General features: G+C 38.0%; 3 protein-coding genes and 1 long non-coding RNA gene across 4 annotated transcripts; 2 read left to right on the top strand and 2 right to left on the bottom strand.

The window, feature by feature from the left end:
• Window positions 1-950: 950 nt before the first annotated feature.
• Window positions 951-6404, top strand: ubn1 (ubinuclein 1; the record flags this gene model as incomplete). Its single annotated transcript, XM_079263282.1, has 12 exons — window positions 951-1181; window positions 1895-1990; window positions 2088-2228; window positions 2382-2473; window positions 2550-3114; window positions 3219-3289; window positions 4375-4504; window positions 4578-4702; window positions 5339-5422; window positions 5527-5655; window positions 5752-5799; window positions 5876-6404. 12 exons carry the CDS (start codon window positions 951-953, stop codon window positions 6402-6404), a joined length of 2241 nt encoding a protein of 746 aa, XP_079119408.1.
• Window positions 6296-14470, bottom strand: LOC306772476 (uncharacterized protein). Its single transcript, XM_079261962.1, has 7 exons — window positions 14297-14470; window positions 12145-12355; window positions 10098-10173; window positions 9087-9225; window positions 8671-9003; window positions 8501-8593; window positions 6296-8327 (listed from the first exon to the last, which is right to left on the bottom strand). Exons 1-7 carry the CDS (start codon window positions 14349-14351, stop codon window positions 8257-8259), a joined length of 978 nt encoding a protein of 325 aa, XP_079118088.1. The 5' UTR covers window positions 14352-14470; the 3' UTR covers window positions 6296-8256.
• Window positions 14471-18080: 3610 nt separating this feature from the next.
• LOC306774851 lies at window positions 18081-21084 on the top strand. The gene is made up of 3 exons (XR_013771840.1): window positions 18081-18177; window positions 19531-19804; window positions 19894-21084. It is a non-coding gene; the product is annotated as an uncharacterized lncRNA (long non-coding RNA).
• A 1123-nt stretch (window positions 21085-22207) lies between these two features.
• LOC306774962 (THAP domain-containing protein 6-like) lies at window positions 22208-24304 on the bottom strand. The gene is made up of 5 exons (XM_079265155.1): window positions 24188-24304; window positions 23757-23949; window positions 23417-23518; window positions 22906-23116; window positions 22208-22735 (listed from the first exon to the last, which is right to left on the bottom strand). Exons 1-5 carry the CDS (start codon window positions 24265-24267, stop codon window positions 22728-22730), a joined length of 594 nt encoding a protein of 197 aa, XP_079121281.1. The 5' UTR covers window positions 24268-24304; the 3' UTR covers window positions 22208-22727.
• Window positions 24305-24318: the final 14 nt, after the last annotated feature.

Below are 24318 nucleotides of genomic sequence, written 5' to 3'. Positions count from 1 at the left end.
AGGACAAACAACCATTCTCTCTCACGTTCATTCCTAGGGAGAATTTAGAGTGATGAACTAACCTAACATGCATGTCTTTGGAAAGTGGGAGGAAGCCGGAATACCTGGAGAGAAGCCACGCATACATGGGGAGAACATGTTAACTGTACAGAAAGGTCACTGTTCAAATCCCCAGGCGTTGAGGCTCAAACCAGCGACCTTTACTTCCTGCATCAAGGGCACTTTGAGTATCTTGTAGTGTTTTGTTCCTGCTGATTTATACTTAGTTCCTAACTATTATTCTTAGTTGTTCTTTATTGGTTTTTGTTTTGTTTAGTTGTTTTTTTTTAAACTGTGTTCATTTCAGTGCTGTCCTCATATGTATCCCCCACGCTGGAGGCCATGTCAACTCAATCTGCAGGGTCGTAGCCATGGCATTGGCTTTAGACTGAGGGGCCCTTGTGTTGGAGCCTTTTGGCTGTGGTGTGAATCAGGGCCAACCAATTGTGGCCATTGTGGTGGTGATGCCCTCATGGGTAGACTGGCAGCTAGTGTGAAAGGATCTCCAGTATCTTCATTCCTTTTGGTTTTTAAGGCCAGATGTTCTTTTCTTTTGTACTTTTTTTTTTTTATTTATGTCATTTAAAGCACTAAGTCCGGATTTAATCGTGTAAATCAGTAGCCTATATATAAAGTCTCATTTTTACATAAGTAAACTTGCACTTGAAAACAAACTCAATCTAAAATCCAAAAGTGTGTTCATTTAAAATACCAGCAAAGCAATAAACGCGAACTATCGACTTGTGAAGAAGCCTAAACGCTTAGAAAATATTCCATAAACGCCATTGGCGCAGAGTCCGGAAACTGGCACTGATCATGCCAGGGGCGCGCGCGCACCTGCAACCACTTTTACTTAATTAGACTTTCTGTCACTCAAATGAAAGCACAGTCTTGTTGTGGCAGCAGGTAGGATGGCTGAATCCCGCAGAATTCAGCTGACTACTCTGAGTTGTGATGTGCCTCCCTTTAGTGGTGGATCCGCTGCTGCGGCCCGAAATTCTTTCCCGGATGTCCTGGAAGAGAAAGAAATCCGTTCCAGTCGGTCTGGTGACACCAGCACAGTTCGTCTCGACATCACGTTATTTGAGCCCGACGAGCAAAACTTCCCAGAGTTCAATTACTGCCAGCTTGTTGATAAGGAGGTGGGGCTGCATCCAGAGTTTATTTGAGAAAACCTGGTGTGGGGGAGTGTAATAAAACAATAAATAAAAACTGTTGAAAATGCCGGTATGTAGATGTAACTAGACGGTGTCTAAGTTAACATAGAAATTGCAGAAGTAGTAAGGCCAATCAAATGAGCACATGTGTTTTCTAGTATTGTTTTTTGTTTTGGTGAGGGGATTAGAGTTTGATAAATGGCTCTAAAAATAGCTATTATTTAATTCTCCACCCATGTCGCTGATTGTCAGATCTTGTTTCAGAAGTATGATTTGCCCCTGGAAACGCAGTATTTGTAAGTTACAGGATAAGGCATGAGCTTAAATAGTCCTTGTGGATCTTGTGAAATACTGATGGCTCCTCTCTGCTGGTGGCTCCTTTACTGCAAGCAGTCATGACTCACAGTTTGTCAGATTATTCAAATCTGACAAAAAAAAAAAAAAAAAGGATGCTCTTGCTTTTTTCAGTGTCATTAATGTAAAATTTGACAGATCAGCCAAACGGATGATTTTCAAGTGAGCAGACTTGAACAAGAAGCAAAGAGAGAAAATGATGAAATTGCTGCTGTTGCAAGAAAGTTGAAGGAAAAATATGTGAGTAACTTTTTATCTTATACCAGTATTTATTAATAATAATAATGCTTTATGTTATTTTTGACTGAAGCAAAAGTACAAATGTTTATTCTTTTGTGTTCCAGGCCGGCAACCATAAGAAAAAGGACCGTATTGAGGACTTGATTGATATTGGATATGGTTATGATGATGAGGATTCTTTTATTGACAACTCTGAAGCTGTGAGTCATTGAAGCAGCTGGGTTTGTTCATATGATTAAATCAAATCTAATAACTTTATGAAATTGTGTTGTTCTATCACTTTTGGTTGGTCTCCAGTATGATGAGTTTGTGCCATCTTCCATCACAACCAAATTTGGAGGATTCTATGTGAATTCAGGTTTGCTTCAGTTCCGCCAGGCCTCTGACATGGAAGCTGGTGACCTCCCATTGGAAGATGAAGCATCTGAGCCCACAAAAGTAAGTAGTGCATATTGCAATGGAAACCAGACTGGATGGATGCATTTCAGATTAAGATGTACAGCTTTATAGATAATTCCCAAACTTTTCTCACTCAGATTTAGTATCATGATTAAAAAAAAAACAAAAAAAACATTTATTACAAATTTTTAGAAACGTAAAGAAAATGGCGAGCTGGTTCAGCCAAAGAAGAAGCAATGCAGAGCAACTGGCGAGAGGAGAATTGATACGGATCCAAAGTTGAGGTAAGGAAGAGTAAAATATGATTTGTTAACATATCATATGGCAAAAAAAAAAAAAATTGTCTGTTTGTTTTTGTAGCACTTTATCTGCAACTGGGCCAGATAACAGGATCAAAAAGAAGAAAAAGGCCGTTAAAACACTGAGTGTTACCAGCATGCTGAAAAAGTTCCAAAGAGAAAAGGAAAAGGAACGACAGAGGATGGAGAAGGCGGCTGTAAGTGCTCCAGGGGCCCACCTGTTTCCAGCAGATGCAGCTGGCGGTGGCAGCTCGGGACTAACTGACCCTCTGCTGAGCTTGATTGGCTCCACCACTGACCATGCTCTTATCCAGGCAGCAAGCACAGTGGATTTTGATATCGATTTGGACTCCTTACTAGATGTCAGTGATGACCCTTTGTCACCAAAATCCCTTCCTCAAACTGCTGAAGAGACACAGCTCATCCAAACCAGAGCAGATGATCAGACGCAGCTCAATTTTTTGGCAGATGCTGAAGCACAAGTTGTAAAGACAAAGTCAAGCTTCCAGCCAAAGCTTCTTTCAGATGAAATCCAGTCTGAATCCAGTTCTTCATCACCACAGTGTCCACCCCTACCAGAGGATCTTCCCCCAGGACTGGAAGACAACATTAGAAAGCTCATAATGGTAGGGTTTGGGTACCCACGAAGGCTGTTTAGGATGTGGTGAAAGATAATCATTACACAAATGCAAAGTGGACGTAGATGTTCAGGCTTGATTTTCCCCTTTAGGCTGCCAAAACATCAGAAGGGGAATCAAAACTCAAGTTCTTCAATCCAGATATTAACTCAATCCTACTGGAGTAAGTTAAACCAACACTACAGTGATAATTTCTTTTAAATCGGGATTACACTGGGAACGGTAAAGACCATAAACCTGTTCTCTTTACACTCCAACTAGTTTATACATGATCAGTTGATCCTTGTATGAAAGCACACATTTGGTTCTTTAAACCCAAATTAGCTAGTTTTAGTGGGTGCGCAGTTATTGGTATGACAAGTGTCTCATATTAATTAGTGACATAGTTCAGTGATGAACATTGTGTCTTAATGATGCAGCAATGATTCTAAGCAATGTTTTCCACAATAGGTAAGCTTACAGTCTTTCAGCAGTTTATAAATAAAGCTTAAAGGAGCTCTATTATGCCATTTCTAGTTTTGAGTTTTCTACAGTGTTATAGTGTTGAAAACTTATCACACATATGAGCGACGCCGTTTTTTTTTATCACCTCAACGCATGTTTGAGTTTTCCAGCACATTTGGTTTCCATGGCAACAGAAACGGTTGGTAGTTTTTTCTACTTCGAAATTTTAGTGACGTCCCGCGGGAGGAACGAAGTGATTGGTCATCTTCTTTTGGTTGTGCACATTCGTGACAAGAAAACCACACCCACCTTCACCACTAAGGATAACTACTCCTAGCAGTTGACCAATCAGACGCAGCCCGCAGGCAGGACATAGGGCGGAGCTTTCTCTGTTCACTTGTTTCTGGCATAGGCTGATCTGGGAGGCTAAATACAAAATGAATGAAGGGGATTGTGAAAAATGCTTGATTATTTCTTGCCCTTCTGGACTTGTAAATTAAAATAAATTAGACTGAAATGTGTATAATAGAGCCACTTTAATTTTCTATCCTATTCTACAGTCGTTTAGTAGACGTTTTTATCCAAAGAGACATACATATATATACCCCAATAGGCACATTGGGAAGCAACTTAGGGTTCAGTGTCTTGCCCAGGGACATTTCGGCATGGGAAGCCTGGAGTCGATCCCCTAATTTTAAACAAGTTAAACACAACAGCAGACTATTTGACAAAATGTTAAACTATTTCCACACTAATTACAGTGTTTTAAGTGCATTGCTCCGCTCTTTCTCTGTCTTGACCTAGCATTGAGTTGCAGTGTCAGGGACAAGGTGGTCAGCTTCGTTCCAAGGTGTACCGACACCTGTCATCTTTCATGCCCTGCAGCAAAGATACACTTCTGAAGCGAGTGAAGAAACTTTTAATCACACGTGTGGTGAGCATGCTCAGTGTTTCATCTGCATTTCTGTTACATGGCAGTATTTACAAGTGACTTGCTTCTCTTTAAGGAGGACCCTCCTAGCGTGGAAAACCCTTTGCAGAAACTGAAGGAGGCCATTGAAAGATCAATGCCCGAGCAGATGGCATCTTTTAAGGAAAGCTGCCAAGTGTATGAACAAGTCAAATCTTTAAAGTAAGTTCATTATGCATTCACAATTTATATATATATATACATATATATATATATATATATATATATATATATATATATATATATATATATATATATATATATATATATATATATATATATATATATATAAAAAAAATCTGTGGGTTTTTTAATTTGTAAAAGGCTTTTATAGCCTACAGACGTGTAGAGTTGTCACCCAAATAAAATAATTTAAAAAATCGGGACCATATCGTCCCGATTATAACATGATAGTTCTTATAAAAACTTTATACATGTTTTATTATGCAATACTGTTTATTAGCATGGCTGCTATCATGTGGATCCTTCCAACAACCAAACTGACCTACATTTTTGCTTATAAAGGGGGGGGCTCTATTTACTTAAGGAAGTGTTCTTAACTGCACCAGGCTGCTATGTGCAATCAATTCCTGTAGAAACAAGAAAGGTGCACTTAGTTTACATCTATGGTTTTTTAAATATTTTTTGTTACATTATTAATGGCACCATATCATTTCTGAGGCTGCATTCAGTTTCAAAGTTGTACAATAACCTGAAGTTTTTTTGGGGTTTTTTTTTTTTTTCTTTTTGATCATTACATAAAAATGTCTCTTTTCATCTGGATCTCACTTTTGTCAGGGTCACTGAGGAGGAAAACATTGAGGAGAAAGGTGGGAGAAAAGGAGGTCCAAAGAAGTTGTTCAAATGGAATCAGGAGATTAGGTCAGGCGCATTAAGGATGACTTTCTATTTAATCCCTGAAACAATTAAACATGGGACAAAGAAAATTTTCACTTGGTCCCAACGTTATATTTTAATATATGCAGAGAGTGCCTGGGCCATGTATTGAGGGGGAAAATGGACACTTTTAAAGAGGGCCAAGAGGTGGAGGAATACATAAAAATACTGCTGGACGACATCAAACCTCTTTGGCCGAAAGGATGGATGCAGTCTAGGTATGCAGCCTTAAATATATAAGATTTAATACTTTAAGTATTCTTTCACATAATTTCACTGGTACATATAACATTGTGCTATATGTCTTGTTTCAGGGTGCTGATAAGAGAGAGCAAGAAACTGTTGGGTCTTACAGCCCTACCGTGAGTTTGACAGTGCATGTGGAGTTAAATTTTGTCAGAACATAAACTGTTTGCTAACATTGTAAACTCTTTTCAGAGGGAATAAGGCAAAGATTCTAAAGGGAACATCTCCGGTCTGTAGTACTTCCAAGCCATCAGACGGCTGCAAAAGTCTTCAGGACACTCCAGTGCTTTCTAAAGTCACCCAAAGAGCAGATCTTATTCTGTCTGAGGCAACAGATATGTCCAGCTGTGTGTCTCTTTCTGTTGACCAAAAGGAAGATGCTGCTTTTAAAAATGGTGAGGTTAAAGTGGAGTTGGGTGCCCATTTCTCACCACTTGCAGCTGGAAACAATCTTCCAGTCAACACCACATCAGATGACGCATTTGCTCATGAGCCTCCAACGCTTTCTCAGAACTCCTTTGCAAAGCAGTGGAGCTTCTGTGTGGACTCCAGTTGTCCTCCTCTCCCCCCTTCACCTCCTCAGTACCGTTCAGTTGATTTCCCAGTGAGCAGCATTTCTCAGGTTATCCTGCCAGGGCTGCAGCAGGTCAAAGATGTGAGAGTTGAGGGTTCCAGCCAGGCAGCGATTGGCTCTGATGATGCTGCTGTGACCGTACGCTGACAACTCTTCTCATGGACATGTGGTAAGTGTTACTAATCTACCATTTATTTTCTGAGGGAAGCAGAATATTTTACAGAGAAAACATGTGGACTGAGAAGTCATGTGGTGATGTGTTGGCTTCTGTAGATCTACATTAGGTAGGCATGAAGGTTTAACAAAGTTTTAACAGTATAATTAGTTTATGATTCATTAAGATATTGCATTATGTAGAAAACATGCTAAATTGCTGGATTTGGTTTTGAGTTCGTTCTTGAGCCAGTATTTTACGTGAGCAATGAAAATGCATCCATCCTGGAGCACCTCAGGCTTTTTTCACAAATGCATGCAGCCTTGTAATGTGTTGGAGGTTAGTGGCGTCGTTTGTGAAAATGGAATAACCAGGTTATCCACACATCCCCTGAGTGAACAACCTGATTGACTATTGAGATGAAGCTAAGTGGCAAATCTTACATCCTGTATTTAAGTGTGCAACCTGCTTGCTGCTTTCCACTCTTTGTTGTGTGTACATTAGGCATTAAAATCAACACAAGATAACCCTGGAGCTATTTAACATATTGACAATAAAACTGACTTTTTCAGTGTGTTGTCGGCATCTTGTCCTGCCTCATATGCATCTTTCACAGATGCTCCATCATATTTCACACTGTGAGCATCTCCAGTAGAAAATCTCCCACTGTGAAGTACATCTGACGGCAACTGTGAGAAGTCTGGAACCAGTTGTCTGCACATTATTTTGAGCATCTCTGGTTTTCTGTGAAAGCTTGATTGTAGATTCAATCAAGTTGCTTGATTGTATATAGATGCTTCTTTGAACAAGTAAATTAGATTTTAATTTGCTTGATTTTTAATAGAACTAATGGTCAGTATCAACCCATTTGTTATATAGCTAGAGAATGACACAATATTTCCTATCTTTCTAGATTGATGCAGAGTTTGGATGATGGACTAAACTCTAGAGGATCCTATTAAAGCAATGTGATAAAGAACTTTCCAGGCTTGGGATGCAAAGTTTGAGTTTGTATGTTTATTTTGATTTGATTTTTCATTGCTTGTTTTGTTTTTTTGTATGCCATATGTAATGTAGTTATGTTTGCAATTGGACAAAATATGGAGGATTCTATGTTGATCCAAACAAAATGAGATGAGTCATCTGACATCCCATTCATCATGTGATGCCAATAACCTTCCTTATCCAGTGGATGACAACAAACTTGAAATAATGTTTAAAAATAAACAAAACATGCATCCTGTGAAGAAAGACGGTTCCAGTATTGCTGCAGACATTTCTGCTTAATATTGAAAATAAGTATATTAGGAAAGTCTAAACCTCACATGGTATTGAAACACAACTCTACCACTTTCAGCACTTGCTTACACTGTTTACTCTTTTCTTTTTAAGGTGAAATTAATATTGGAACTTGTTTTATTGTCCTTCATTTCAACCTATTAGTAGTAAGGTTTGGTGGGGTTTTTGGTTATTCATGTACTGAACATAGACCAGCAATTGACTGACAGAGTTCAGACTTATAAAAGGAAGCGTGCTGCTATCATAGAAATGTCTGTATTGAACTTATCTATACGGTATGATAAAAATGTAAATTTCTTTCAGAGATGTTCTCGGTGCCAAAAGCTGAAATTTCCTGAGAAGAAGAATTTAATCTAGTCAGAATATGTACCTAAGTAGCATCTTTTTGCCAGACATCTGCTTGTAGAAAAACTTGTGCTACTCTTTGGAATAAATGAAAATGAAGATGGAAAGACATACATAAACAGGAATTCATTTGAACAGCAGATGCAAATCAGTGAGCATTCCCATTTGTTTCATGTGGTCATCCAATAATGGGGAGAAGTTTTAAAGTCTGTTTATCATCTGAGCAAGAAGAGCAGCCAACAAGAAAAATCCCTTATAGCTGTTTGTAGTCCCTAGAAAAAGAAAATTCTGATCAGTACAACATCACCATGAACCCTGTTTACCCATTGATCAGGTAAAAATTAACATTTCATAACCACTGAGAAGGAAAAATTTATATACACTTGTAACTAAGTTTGTCAAACAAAAGTTTAAAATGGTTATAAAATTGTCATTTGAGACCTACCACTGCCACCTAATGGTTCTGAGTTCCTTTCTACCTCACATTTGCCATTTGCTTTTGGCTGCTGTGCTGTAGGATGAGGGATCTGTGGACTCGCTGAAAAGGATGAAAGTTACAAGTTTAAGTAAAGAGACTTGTTTATATGTATGTATAATAAATGTAAATAAACTTACAGAGAACAAGTGCAGTGAGACTTTGTGACTTCACCACTGGAGGCTGCTGTGGTCCTTCTGGTCCCAGTTCCAGCTTCACTTCACACCAGTACTTAGATTTGTTATGTTCTTTACAGGGGATGATGCTCAGATTGAAGCTTTCATTCACCGGTGTTTTCTCTGTAATGTTGTTGGACTGGAGTTGAGCCAGTCTGGTTTGTCCTCTGTAGAAGGTCACGATGACTTTTTCAATGGGTGCAACATCCTGAACTATACACTGCAGATTGTAATAATGTCCCACAAACATTGGCCCTGTATGATTTACAAATGTGATGGAGACCTTTTGTGGAGGCTCTATGGAGACAAGAGTGACTGGTTAACTAGGTCAGAGGGTCTGATTTATAGTTTCACATGTTGAAATAAAACAGTTAACTTACGGTATACTATTAAGGAAAGATCTACGTTGCACGGCCCCGTCACATCGGAGACTGCATAGCATGTAGGCTTAATGTCCCATTTAGTTATGCTGTCCTCACTCCAGATCAGATGATCACTGAAAGTTGGCGGAGTTTCCTTCTGGAGTTGCATGAAATAACACATTAAAATGAATATTTAAAAGGCCATTATTAAAAAAAAAAACAAAAAAAAAAAACAAAAAAACTTGTGGTTCAACAGCTATTGAGTACACCTGCACAGTGTGATGAAGAAACAGCTGCTCATTGGTCCTTTTGGCTAATATAACCTGTGATTTAAAATGTAAGTGTATCTCTGAGAAATCATGTTATTTGCCAAAAAAGTTGGTGGCATAAAGGGACGAATTTTATGTGAGGCATTCTTGGCAAAGATTAAAATTTAAAAAAAAAAAAAAAAAAAAAAATTGAATTTAAAAATTCACAAAGGAAAAAAAATTAAATTGAAAAATTATTTATCCTGAAGGGAAATTTCAGTACATAGGGGGAAAAAAGTGTATCATAAATACAATTTTAAAAAATAACATTTGCACAAAAACAATCCAGACAGGTTGTGTTGGGACTAAATTATTTAAAAACGGAAAAGGACACTGGTAAACTAATCTGCCGTCTCAGCTCAACATTGTCTTTTTTTTTTTTTTTTTTTTTTTTTTTATAAATTCAAACAACCACCTTGTATTTAAGATAATTTCTTGTATCCATTTCTTTGAGGTTAGATTTTGTTAGACTGCATCATTAGATTATATAACATTTTATAAGTTGTACTTCTGTGGTACTAATACTAAAGATCAACAGATGGCTGCATATATTCATCTGATTATTTTTGCATTAAAAATTACTATTTCGATCTTCCCTAAACTTCTCAAATTAACTTTCTCTTAAAAAATGTTAATATATTTAATTTCATCATTTAAAAACTCTTACGAGTATCAGATTCACTGAGGTGTGTTTCTGGAAGTCTCATACAGAATTACGTACCGGTGGGACCTTCCAACCAAGCATTGGAAACCCAATCCTCTCTTTCGAGCAGTTAGCTTTCACTGGATCGCCAAACCTAATGGAGTTGACAATTAGTTGTTGCCAAGTCCTCTTTCACACATTTGGTCCTTTTATTACTTTCACATGAATACTGATTTTCTATTGATTTAAACGAGTAACTTGCTTTTCAAAAAGTTACAACTGCTATTGTAACACAGCCAGTCTAGTGATGTTCATAACATTAATTCACATTTACTTTATGTAACTGTGTGCCTCAAAATTAGCTGGTTTTTATAGAAAACACTACTCAGAAAAAGTTTAATATTAAGCTTCAGGGTGAAATTTACAGAAAATTGACAAAGTGGTATTGTAACAAATGTACAATGTAGAAATATTGTGCAACATTAAAACAGTTGCCCATGTTATATCCGTTCTGGCATGAGCCCACTTAAGATTCTTTTTACCCAGTATCAGTAGAATATCTTTATTTATGACCTGCTAAAACCTTGCAGGCCTACTTATTATGGAAAACATAGCTTAGAATTATTTCTGCATCATTAATACACAATGTTCCTCACTGATTTATTTCATAAATTCAAATGTGAACCATAATGATTCACAATGAGCTGATGGTTCATTCATCAACAGAAATTCATTTATAGATATTCTATAATGGTACCCTTTGGTCAATGAAAGAAAAACTCACAATGATCAAAGAAATAACTTGATGTTCCTGTGACTTATTGCACATATTCAGAAATCTAAGATCCATCCCTGAAGCCAACCTCTCTGGATGTGGCTGTAAGAGGAAAAATAATGACATAACGAAGAGACGGATAATTCGAATGGTAACAAAAGAGCCCAGAAAGACTTAAGAGATTAAAGGTGAACTTTAAGCTCAAGAAACATTAGTGTCAGATCACACCATTCGCTTTTGTTTGTGCCAAAGTGGACTTAATGGAAAACACCCAAGGAGGATACCATTGTTAAAAACAAACCCAAAAAGCCTGATTGGAATTTGCTAAAGCTAAACTACATGTTGACAAGCCACAAAGCATCTGGGAGAATTTCCGGTGGATCGATGAGACAAAAGTGGAACTTTTAGCCAAGCCACATCAGCTCTATGGTCAGACAGAAAAATGAAGCATGTGAAGACAAGAAGACTGTCCCTACTGTGAAACATGTATATTCTGTTATATTCTGGGGCTGCTTTGCTGCATCTGGCACAGCGTGTCTTGAATCTGTGCAGGATACAATGAAATCTCAAGACTATCAAGGAATTCTATGGAGAAATGTTCCGACCAGTGTCTCAATTGCAGGTCATGAGTCTCAAAATAGGACAATGACCCAAAAAAGCACAACTAAAAACACCAAAGAATGGCTAAGAGGAAAACTTAAGGCTATTCTAAAGTGGCCCTCTATGAGCCCTGACCTAAATCCTACTGAGCATCTTTGGAAGGAGCTGAAACATCGAGGACTGCCTCAAAAGGTTGTTCAACACGATATTATGTTCAGGGTACCATAATTTTTGTCCAGGCCTATTTCATGAGTGTATTTTTTAATATAACTCTTGTAAGCATGGTTGAAAAACAATGTCTGATTTTATGTTACATTTCAAAGATTTTTTAAACTCATTTATTACTTTTGTTAGATTTAAGTTATTTCTGTGATCATTGTGAGGTTTTCTTTTATTGACCAAAGGATGTCAACAATTTTGTCCACGTGTATATATCCCGCAATAATTCAGCATAAGTCGTGTAGTAACCACAGATTTTAAGTACATGAGTTGCACTTTTATTGTAAAATATTAATTATTCATGGAATTGAAAGAAAAAGAAAAGATATCATTTCTGACATCCACTGCTTTTTCATCCATTGCCCACTACTTCATAATTTGGTGTGAAGTGTTCAGATAGTTTCCTGAAGGAGGGTACTTCTTAATTTACACAAGAGTTTCTGTCATTTATAAACAAGCAGGAGAAAAAGTTCTTAGTACATCATGCATATTTGTAACTAAGTCACCACCCTCAAGTCATTCCCAACATACCTGACCACAACCGTGGGAGGTGATATCTTCAGATGACACTCAGCTTTTTCTGTTAAATATCCAGGGCTGCTTACAGAAGGGGTTGAAGGGGATGGGGTACTGAGAGATGGGGAAAGTAGAGACTGATCGTTTGTTGGTGACAAAGAGGGAGGGGAAATTTGTGATGGAAGAGGAGGCGCAGATGTATGATAGACAAGAGGAGATGAGGTGGCTGAGGAAACAAGAATAATTGGGAAATGAGAGACGAAAGAAAATGATTAATTAATACATAAACACAGTATATACAGTACAAATGTCATGCTGCCTCCAGATCATTGAGCATTAGGAGTTTCAACACAGTTAAGCTTAGAAGAACTGAAGTTCAGTCTTCTTGTATTTTGTATCTTGCGTTACATTTTTCTGAGGACTTGTCACAGTGAAACTGAATGGTGCTGATAAGGTTCATAAACTACAAATTTCTTCTTGTAAATCTCATAATTCGTCAAATTTCAAACTAAACTAAGTAAATGTAGCCTAAGTAAACATATAATACTGGCTACAAATTTATTTATTTATCGATGCAAGAGGTTTTATAAGGTGTAAATAACCAATATGAAATTATGAAAACCATAAATTTATACCAGTACTTTTTATACCCTATTTTTTACTCTCTCTTTTCCTGCTTTAGCTTTCTCAAAACTAAAGATTTGCCATATTTTAGATTAATTTTTTTCCATGGTTGATTCGCTTGTTGTGATCATGTCTGGGTGCTGGACAGTTTGTAATTAGGGGGGAAAATATTGTAACGGATCAGATAACAGGATTTTGTTTTCATGTTTATAGTTTTGTTGTGTTGTAATCATAGTTCAGTTGGGATAAGGTTCGTTCTATAATAACTGTTTCTTGTTTTGAGTGTCACAGATGCCTCAGAGATCACATGACCTGCCAGTCAGGGCAGTTGGGATCAGTGATTGGACAGTTGCTCCTGTGTGCAGGGGAGAAGAGAAAAAGCTGTGAAACTGCGGGCTTTGAGGTTTCTGTTTTCAGTGTTGGCTACGCATGTTATTATTTCTGGGTTGTTGTTTTTTTTTTTTTCTTATTTATTTTGAGTTTATAGGAGAAACGCAGCAGAAACCAGATGTCAGATGACTGCTTTTTCTAATTATTGTAAAAGTATAATTATCACATGTAGAGCAGACATATTTCTAACAATTATATATAAACTAATTTAAACTACAGATACACTGATGCAAGTCTGCGCATATTTATTTTGGCATCACACACTATGAACTTATGAGTCACCTTTTCCTGTCTTAGCAAAACATAACCAAGGGTCAACTGAATTTTGCCATCTTGTGAAATAATACCCTTTTTGCTGATGTATTGTGTACCATTGTTTCATAGAGTACTGAATACACCCAGTGTGTTCCTCAGAGGAAGGAAGGACACCCTGCCCAAGAACTCACTCCTCTTTTGAATTAACCATTGTTCCGTCAAATCCTGAGGTTGTTCTCTTGCCTATCGGATGATCTCACTCACAGGAGGCATGCTGGCTGTCAAGATTTATTGTTATTTTTCCTACATGCCACTCTGCCAGTTACTAGCAGATATGCTTAAACAGATAGAGTCTAATGGAAGGGATTAAATACCATCTAAATTTAAATTGAATTTAATTAAATCTATATTTACTGATTTACAGATTTACTGTGATGGAAAAAGCCCTGTATGCATAATAAATGTCACTGAAGGCTAAATAAACAGGAAATATATGAATATATAAAGTCTGTAAATTATAGTATCAATTATGCTGCTAAGATAATTTATTAATCAAGTGTGTAGTAAACAGCTTTTAATGTCAGCAGACTACCATTAAAATAATTAATTTGTATTGAATTGTTGAAGGTTATCCAAACAGTTAAGTACAACAATCTTGCTTAAAATATTGGCAATGTGAGAGTTTTATGAAAATATAATCTTAAAATAATCTGAGCAGGTAAGACACTATGGCTGCATTGCTTACATCGATGTTGTGAAGATGTTATGTGGAGCATCAAGTTATCCACTCTAACAAAAGCTTTTCCAATTTCTGATATGTATCATCTGATCTTTTTCAATACAGAGTGTTCGTCTGATTAAATACTCAAAGCATTCATGCAGATGCTGTTTCACTTACCTGAGCCAAAGAGGCGAATCAGCATGACTGTAATCGGCCATCCAGGAACACGCATCCTTCATCAGTTTCTTTCTCTTAAGATGCTGGTTTCTGCTGAGATGGCACAGAACAACCACCTGCCTATTGATGCTTGGACACAGACTGAAGCTTCTGAGAAAACACTGAATACTTCTGGTTTTTATGGACATGTGGGTGTGTGCTTTGGCTTTACTTCTGTGTCTGAAGCTGATGATCAGGCAGTTCCTTTGCTATGGCTGAAACCCACCCTGGGCGTTCTCTGTTGGTATATCAGGAGAGGAAGGAAGGGAGTGTCAAGAATAATTCAGTGCAATGCTGCAGTGTAGAGGCCAAGAAAAAGTGTGTCTAGGTTTGTATGTGAGCACTTGTATGCAATAAGCCTACGTAAAAATAAAGTACAAACATATACAAATGAGAAGCACATTACTCAACCACATCATTTCTCTGTACAGGGTCAGGCCACAGGACTTTATCCAAATCACAGGCCACATTTAGTATGTCCAGTAATGGAGGACCCCCATGTCAGGAAAAAAAAGCCGTGCTGTATCCAGCCTTGGCATGCCTCCACACCTATGTCACCACAGGCAAGTTCCGGGGCTTGAAGGTGACTTATGCTCATGTAAGGTTGGTGCTCATATACCTTCCACTGCCATGAGGAGAGACATTCTTCAGTGAGTTTAAGTAAAGGGGAGTATGGTGGAAGGCAAAGACTGACAAAACCTTAGTTCATACTGAACCACTCTCTAACCTGAAGGGCTCTGTGAAAACTTGCAGTGTCCCACACAAAAACATAGATGGGATGCTCAATCTATTGCCCAAACAGAGCATATCAAGTGACTGAGGAAAATGAGGAGCAGGTAAGTGTTGTTTATTTAAGATCCCCACTAGAATTTGCGTAGCAGCAGCTATTCTTCCATATAACTTGCAATGTAAGAAATATACGTTCACATAACTCAACAAATAGATTTAACCCATCGTAAAATAGTGGATATCAGTAGATGCACACATATGGCCACATACACATATACATATAAACATATAGCTATACCTATACATATAATCATGTATGTAACCCATATACAGTATATATATATATATATATATATATATATATATATATATATATATATATATATATATATATATATATATATATATATATATACACACACATGGTTATATGGATGGGTATGGGTGTATGTACATACATACGCACTTACATATATATATATATATATATACATTATATATATCCATGTGTATCACGATTATTCACACAATTTAACCAATCCCAACACAAAATTAAAACATTTCCAGGCATGCTCCTCTGAGATCTATACAGACATAATACAATGCTCTTTTAGGATCTATTTAAAACCATACATGTATGTTTTGGCCCTGCAATGGACTGGCGAGCTGTCCAGGGTGTACCCTGCCTTTCACCCAAAGCCAACTGGGATAGGCTCCAACCCCTGCGACCCTGAATTGGATAAGCGGTTAGGAAAATGAATGAATGAATGTAAGAGAATTCCAACATACATACAGTCTGATGAAGACTTCCAGACAAGGTGTACCCTGGCAACCTATCCAGGGTGTACCCAGTCCACACAGAGACAAACAACCACTCACACACAGAGTAATTAATTAACCTAACCTCTTCAGACAGTGGGAGGAAAGGACCCACACCTACGTGGGGAGAACATGCAAACTCCACACAGACAGTCCACTGTCCAAGGCTCACCCCAGCCAAGGATTGAATCAGTGACCTTCTTGCTGTGAGGCCATAGGCTAACCACTATGCCACTGTGCAGGCCATCAGCGGCATATTCAGCTATAACCAGAAAGACTCCTGAATTCCACTGGATCCATTAAAAGTTGTTTTCCAGAGCAACTGTCTCTGTATTTGTTCATGATTTCATGAAAAAGGCTGTAAAATTTCTGTTTCTTCATTATATTTTCTTTCACAAGTAATCTATAAGATTCCCCCCGACAAAGCAGCTCACATGTTGTCTGCTGTTCCAAGGAGATTATTTAGTGGTATTATGCTTCAGTCTGCACCCTGATCTGCTGCCTCAATAAAGTTTTGACATGAACTAACATGCACTGAACTCTGGTGGGTTAAATGTTTTTAAGCAGATATGGTGTCCAAATATAAATAGTTTTTACAAAAAGGTTTTTTCACAAAAGGACTGTGATTTACAGGTAAACAAATGAGAGTGGAAACAATGGATGTAAATACTTCCACATAAGTACACTATATGATTAAAAAAATAAGTCAATTAACATTCAATTTTGCCCTGGGGAATAGTAAACAATACCGGGCTGGCCCAGCTGATGGTGATCTGCTATACAAAAAAAAAAAAGAAACAAAGCGGAAAAGATCTCATTCCCTTTGATGAAAGGTTCATAACTGGGATACAGGACACACAAGCCTCTGTTGTAAACACTACTCAGCCGGCCGGTGTCTTAAACAGGAACAATAACAGAGGAGACATCTGTGTTTAGACTTAAGTTTGATACACACATATAGATTTTTTTTTTTTTTTATTTTAAGAGGTTTTTGGGCAGGCCATAAAAAAAACGTAGCATAATGTCCAGAGCATGGAGGCACTACCAGGAGACAGGCCAGTACATCAGAAGACATGGAGGAGGCCATGGGAGGGCAACAACCCACCAGCAGGACCGCTACCTCCTTCTTTGTGCAAGGAGGAACAGGAGGAGCACTGCCAGAGCCCTGCAAAATGAGCTCCAGCAGGCCACAAATGTGGATGTGTCTGCTCAAACAGTCAGAAACAGACTCCATGAGGGTGGTATGGTGGCCTGACGTCCACAGGTGGGGGTTGTGCTTACAGCCCAACACCGTGCAGGACGTTTTGCCAGAGAACACCAAGATTGGCAAATTTGGCCACTGGCGCCCTGTGCTCTTCACAGATGAAAGCAGGTTCACACTGAGCACATGTGACAGACGTGACAGTCTAGAGACGCCGTGAAGAACATTCTGCTGCCTGCAACATCCTCCAGCATGACCGGTTTGACAGTGGGTCAGTAATGGTGTGTGGTGGCATTTCTTTGGAGGGTCGCACAGCCCTCCATGTGCTCGCCAGAGGTAGCCTGACTACCATTAGGTACCGAGATGAGATCCTCAGACCCCTTGTGAGACTATATGCTGGTGCAGTTGGCTCAGGGTTCCTCCTAATGCAAGACCTCATGTGGCTGGAGTGTGTCAGCAGTTCCTGCAACATGAAGGCATTGATGTTATGGACTGGCCCGCCCGTTCCCCAGACCTGAATCCAATTGAGCACATCTGAGACATCATGTCTCACTCCATCCACCAACGCCAAGTTCCAGACTTCCATGGGTTGATACATTTGATTTTCATTGATAATTTTTGTTGTCAGCACACTCAATCAAGGTATATATATATATATATATATATATATATATATATATATATATATATATATATATATATATATATATATATATATATATATATATATATATATATATATATATGTGTGTGTGTGTGTGTGTGTGTGTGTGTGTAATTATAATTATTATTATAATTATTCATAGCAATAATAGCAGTTTGAAGACATAATATATGTCACAACAGGAAAGACTTTATTATATTAAACCTTTATACATTTCTAAACCCCATATTATGTGAATACAATGAGATGGATGGATGGATGGATCGATAGATAGACTTTATTGCCTCGTACCAAAGCAAACATCAGTCTTGGCGGAAATGCAGTTCTCTGAAAGTCACCAGCCCTGCAGTTTCACACTCTTTTAAACCGAAACTAAACTAAATGTTTGCGCCATTTTAGAAGAAGTCTGTGGTGTATCCGCAGCTGAAGGTAAGTTTTGACCATCTGATGGCAGTCTGTACACTTATATTTGTACTAAACAGCTGTTGCTTGCTTCGATTTGAATAAATTCCTTGAAGTAAAGCTAGACGGCGTGATCGGTTCAATGTTCAGCGCGACAACACACACACACACACCAGTATGACCATCCAGGCTACTTTATAAACCCGAATGTGCTGCTTGGCCACTTCTGTATTCAGTTTTATTATTTGGAGTTACTTTTAGATGAATATGAATCCAAATGCCGTGATAACGTGGTTTTATCACACGGGCAAGAATCCGTTTCTTTGGACTAGGTGAGGGTGAGTCTTGTTAACTTTTAAGTCCCTTAGCCTATATTTTATTATCATAAATTATCACCAAAGTTATCCATATGTATAAAGGTAAACTAAATGTAATGGATGTGTAGCTACTATCTGTGGCTTATCTGGCGTTCATACTTTTAATGTGTTTACTTCCTGATTCTCTGGGATCTCAGTTTGTGGCAAACATTTAGAAAACTACAGCAATCACATTCACTGCAGCCATACAACTATTCCTGACATTTACTTCTAACCATCTAAAGAAAGAAAAATCCCACAAAACATCTATCCTAAACATTACACTAAAACGTAGGTTACGTCTGATCCGAATCGCCTGGCGTCACATCTAAGAGGAAGGAATTGTGGGAAATGTAGGAACTTCTTCCAAATTTTCAATCATTGTTCACCAACTATGTTGCTCGAGATCTACAATTCAGCAGGTTTTAGTACTTTCCTGGTACAACACACTGTATTCAAATGAAAATGTTTTCTAATAACTTGTCAGCTTCTGCAGCAGTCTGTAAATGAGCCAGTGACTTGAGGAAGGTGTGCTGAGGCAGGGAAACCCTAAAGCTTGTAAGATGGTATAACTGGAGGACCACCGTTGTTGACCATACTAAACCACGGATGCCAGAAAATAGCTCACAATACCTTGATTTAGACTGTTGTCTCAATTGTGATATTAGAAAATCAGCTAAACTTTTCTGATAGATGTTGCTCAGAATTAGAAGCAAAACCCCTTTATTTAATCAATTACTTGTTTCATTTAGAGTGAAAATATTTGTTCTGGTGTATTAACTTGGTGAAAATTACTTTTTTATTGGAAAAATGATAAACATGTAATGATTTACGGCCTACTGCCTTCCATTCATTAAAAAAAATGTCAGAAATTGATGAATGTTCAACAATTTCTTAAATACTGAATCATGTTTCTAACTGCAGGCTGGCTGACTGAAAAACAGTTTGAAATAGTGCATTGATATCAATCTTCTTTTTAAGAAACAAAAAAGAAAACCAATTTCCTTTTCCTTTATCTGTCCAGTAAACAGACATGCTGGTTCCACACCTGATCCTTGAAACTCTGGAAGACATACTTGAAGATGACTTCAAAAAATTTAGGTGGTACCTTACAATAAAGGCCTCAGACAGCTATCAGCCCATTCCAAGGGCCCGTGTAGAACATGCATGTCGGATTGATGTTGTAAGTAAAATGATAGAAAGCTACGGTGAAGAGAAGGCTGTGCAAATCACAGAAGACATCCTGAAGAGGATGCAGCTGATCAATGCTGCAAAGAAGTTAAATACTGCTTACACAGGTAATTGTGACAGGTAACCTGAAATTGACCTATTATCACCTTTGATCATGCATCGTTTAATTTCCATCATTCTGTCTTTTCCCTTGCAGAGGGGATAAAAGCTGCACCTTCCAACATTTCTTCCACAGTGACACCTCCTTCTGCAGCTTCAATATCAGCTCAGCAAGGATCTGTGATCATCGCTCCAACCCTCAACAATAGCTCCACTGGATCATTGAACATAACCTTCAGTAGACCGTGATCACGGTGGCATCACATTTTAAAGACTTAATGATTTACAGGGGGGGGGTTGGTTAAATTAAGCTTCTCCAGTGGTTTCACAACCTTTGTGTGTTACCAGTTTACCTATGAGCTATTTTACCTATTAGCCGGTGAAACATATTTATTCAGATCAGATCATTTTTTTAATTTGCTTTAATAGTGCTTCACTTTTCAAGTCCCTTTTAATATGACTACAAAATATTCACTCACGCAACCAAATAATTGAATTCAGGTGTCGTGCTTAGTTCCAAGACCACGTGTATAAAATCAAGCACCTAATGTGAACGTAGCCTTCACTCTACAGGCTGAAGTGACCCAAATCCGGTGTTTTTGCCCCTATAAGACCTGTTACTGATCTGCGACCCAGGCCGCTTGGATATGTGGTCCTAAACCTGATGCATATCTGATTTTTTGCTATGTGACTTCAGTCTGAACAGCCAGGTTGCATTCAATGTGACTCTGACATCATTCTGGAGCTGCTAGAGGCAGATGCATGGAATCAGGTATGAGGACATGATGCACAGCTCTGCTAAAGTTATGAACTACAGAGCAAACAGTGGATCTGATGCCATGTATTTCTTGACATCCAAAAGTTTTGGAAGAACTCCAGCATTGTGAAACCACTCACATCTGGATCCCACCACACCTGGATCCAACGCTGCATCCACATACTTGTAATAGTTTTTATAGTTTAGAGATAAAAAAAAAAAAAAACAATATCAACATTTTATCTGCATAAGTTGATTCTTTGAGACCTGCCACCATGTTTCTAGAGAAATTATATTCCAAAGACTCCCCCAGTTGAGATTTTTATTCATTTCAGGAAAGGCTTGTTTTTGGTTTTTTTATACTAACAATCATGTTTTATTCCCAAACTGACCTCATGCCTCCAGCATGATCATGAATTTACTTGTGTCATTGTGGCTTACTGCAGACAAACTGATCCCGCAGTAATAGAAATTAACTACAGTAGTTTATATTAGATGATAGACTTTCAGAGGTGTATCATATTGATAACTTCCCATTTCTGATGCTCAGTTTGAACATCAGCAAGCTATCTTTGTTCTGTGTGGATCAGGAAGTTGAAAAGAACTGTATTATAGTTGAAGAATAAAAATGAATCTAAACTTAAACCACCTTCATCAGCCTTGTGTTCTTAAGATACTGAAACTAAAATATTTCTTATTAAAATTTCTGACTTGCTGGGCATATTGAATAGCATTCATATTATTAGTATTTCTGATTAGTTATGCATTTTAACAGGTAATTTTACAGGTGTATCTACTAAAATGAGATTTAAATGCCTTATTGAACACCTGGGTCAATTTCAAGACAGAATAAACAACAGATCTTAATAAGAAGGCTAAAAAATAATAAACTACAGGAAAAATTAAAGTACAGAGCGCAGGTACATCACCAGAACCAGCCACAAATAAATAAATCACCAATTACTTCCATTGTCTCATTCAAAGATATTTGAGGTCTTTCAGCTATATGTCTTCACATTTTTTAAACAGAAAACTATTTAAGTAAATGAAGATGTGGGGAGTTCTATATTTACATTAATGAATACAAAATTTTGCTAAGGTAAATGTTAGATTTATGACATTTGTTTTATTTATATACATAAAATTAAGGGTTAACTTACTTAAAGGACCGGTGTGTCCATGTGTTACTGATGGCTGGAAAGGCAACGACCTCAGGACGTGGATGTTCAACCCACAGACATGATATATGTAGAGGCCTCATAGTGTTACGCTGCCTATACAAGCTGACATATCAAAGCGCCGACATCTTGGATGAGTATCCCATGCGCCCCAACCACAACAATAATTTCACAAAGTTTTACCTGATTTTTCTCACAGTTTGGTTTGTTACAAAGGGCAGAGGTTTTATGATTCAGGTCACCATCAAACATAAAAAAAAAACTGCTTTATGTTAAAATAATTTTTATAATGCAATTTAACAGACATGCATAAATTAATTTGATACTGAAGTTTGATTGTTTATTGGTGGAATTAGATTTATCTGTTATATGCACACACACACAGGGAGCTAAAACCCTTGAAAAATGGTTTTGCACAGCTTCTTTTGTGTGCAGTCTGTAACTCCAGGGTAGTTACTTTTGCAGCTTTACTTTGAGAAATGCAGAAACAACAAAAGACAAAAGCATGAAATGTTCATTAAGTCCAAATTGTATTTCAGCAATATGATGCCAAATTAAAAACACATCCTCTGAACCAATCACAGCCCCAACAAAATGGCTGACAAAAAAAAAAAACACCTTGATTTGAGACATTTTGGCAAATGACATTCTTGACTGCTTTGACCGCGTGCACTGTTCCCTCTGGGGACCAGCAGTCTGCCCTTGCTTTTTAGTTGAAGCAGGTGCTAGCTCTGGTCAGTGGATGAGGGCGCAGCTGGTTTGAACGGCACACCTCACAGGACAGTCGTCTCAGTTCATTTCTGACTTTGTCCACAAGACCACCAGAGCAGACGGGCAGGTAACTGTGGTCATATACGACTGCAGAAATGTTTGCAAATGGTGACGGGAGCTCTTTCTCTGCTATTAAAGCAGAGTGAATGTCCGCAGCCGAAATGGACACAGTCTCGTCTGGTGCTGCCACATTGCCTGGAACTGTCCTGCAGTGGGATTGTTGTTTCAGCGTCCTAAAAGAAAACAACACATCAACACACTTAGAGAGATGTTTGGTGAGGACAGTGAGTCATTAAATATCTTTTAAGGGTGAGTTAGGAAACTATACCAATTTGTCCCCACAGGTAGGGTATAAAAATGTAAGAAAGATAGTAACTTATATGTAATTCAATATTTATTTTACCTGGGCAGAAGTAAGGTTTTCCTTTTGACTGCTCATTTATTAGGTTCTTTTTCTTAAGATCATCCAGAAGACTCCTGATTATTTTGTTTGCTCTCCGTACTCGGACTTCTGCATTCAGTTTCTCCTGCTCTAGACTTGCCACTCTAGCCAAGGCTTCATCGAGTCTGGCCTTTAAACGAGTGGGAGAACTTGGCAAAGCATAGGGGTGGTCCTAGTGGATAGAAGAATGAACATGTTTTTAGTGATATTTATATCATATCACTTAAAAATATTAGGTGCATTACACATCGAAAATATTAGGTGCATAACACGGCACTCATTCTTAATTTTATAACCGTAATATCACTGCTACCACCACGACGATGAGTGTGAGACACACACACACTGAGAAAGTGTGTGTGTGTGAGTGTCAGTAAATTGGGGTGTGGATGTTTCATTCATTTATATTTATATATGACCAGAGCCACAATACTCACAGCTGTGTGGGCTCTAACAAAATACAAATACTCACATCATTGGGCTGAGGTTCGTTTTCAGGCAAATGCTGAGAAAGGTCCAATGGCAAGTCCTCTTCAGCTTTCCTTGATGTTCTTGTGCCCCTTTTTGCTACTGGCTAAAATACAAGAAACACAATGTCCCAAAATAACTTGCTTAAAAACAACTTGAAAAGGTCTTAGTATCAGACAGTGTTCTGTATACAATGTTATATATTTTATATATCAATCAGTCCTAAACACGCAGAAAGAACTGATGGTTTTTAAACAAAGGTTTAATAAAGTGTACTCTTAACTTTTGTTTTAAACATGAGTCATACACATCTCTGCGAGCACAATGAGTAAAAATACACCTACTTTTTGGAGATGAGACTGGAAATTGAAGACCGATGGGATGGAACCATCTCTAAGCCTGACAGTCTGACCTGTCCTATCAAAGTCATCAGTCTTGAAGTGCTCACTACAGAGCTTGGACGAGTCGGTTGCAACAAAACCCCTCCTTCTCATTGCAACTACCCACCGCTTCCTCACAGTTCTGTTACTGGGAAACCTTCAAAATATGAAAGAGGGGGGAAAAAACAACAAAAACAGCACGACATAAAACAAAGATAGAATAGAACTTCACATGCAAGATCTCGTCTGCAAGAAAGGCGTTTGCTAAATGACTTCGTAGACTTGTAGATAACGCGGCGTACCAGCTTCTCCTGTTAGCATTTTGTTGGTGGCCAAAACGACGTTAGTTACAACTGTATATTATAAATGCCAAATAACAAGTTATTCAATCTTACTTGTGAAATGTAATGCCACGTGATCTGCTTTCATTGTTTCGCCGGTTATTGCAACCGCATGCGGAACAAAATACAGGCATAGTTGCTGGCTTTTTCTTGGCTACAGTTGCCTTTGAAGCTAGCCTCGAAAG

This window comes from Telmatherina bonti, assembly GCF_933228915.1.
Source record: "Telmatherina bonti genome assembly, chromosome: 3".
In the NCBI taxonomy this organism is placed as follows: Eukaryota; Metazoa; Chordata; class Actinopteri; order Atheriniformes; family Telmatherinidae; genus Telmatherina; species Telmatherina bonti.
Note: the sequence above shows the minus strand (reverse complement) of the source record. Positions and strands in the feature narration are given on the sequence as shown.

What these genes read in the sequence shown, in the direction of transcription:
- LOC306772476 (XM_079261962.1), bottom strand. Translation starts at nt 14,351, where the DNA reads ATGCGTGTTCCTGGATGGCCGATTACAGTCATGCTGATTCGCCTCTTT. An exon ending in TTGGTTGGAAGGTCCCACCG is followed by an intron (nt 9,226 to 10,097) that starts GTACGTAATTCT and finishes ATGCAACTCCAG; the next exon opens with AAGGAAACTCCGCCAACTTT. An exon ending in TCTCACTGCACTTGTTCTCT is followed by an intron (nt 8,594 to 8,670) that starts GTAAGTTTATTT and finishes CATCCTTTTCAG; the next exon opens with CGAGTCCACAGATCCCTCAT.
- LOC306774962 (XM_079265155.1), bottom strand. Translation starts at nt 24,267, where the DNA reads ATGCCTGTATTTTGTTCCGCATGCGGTTGCAATAACCGGCGAAACAAT. An exon ending in CGTGGCATTACATTTCACAA is followed by an intron (nt 23,950 to 24,187) that starts GTAAGATTGAAT and finishes CATATTTTGAAG; the next exon opens with GTTTCCCAGTAACAGAACTG. An exon ending in TCCAGTCTCATCTCCAAAAA is followed by an intron (nt 23,519 to 23,756) that starts GTAGGTGTATTT and finishes CTTGTATTTTAG; the next exon opens with CCAGTAGCAAAAAGGGGCAC.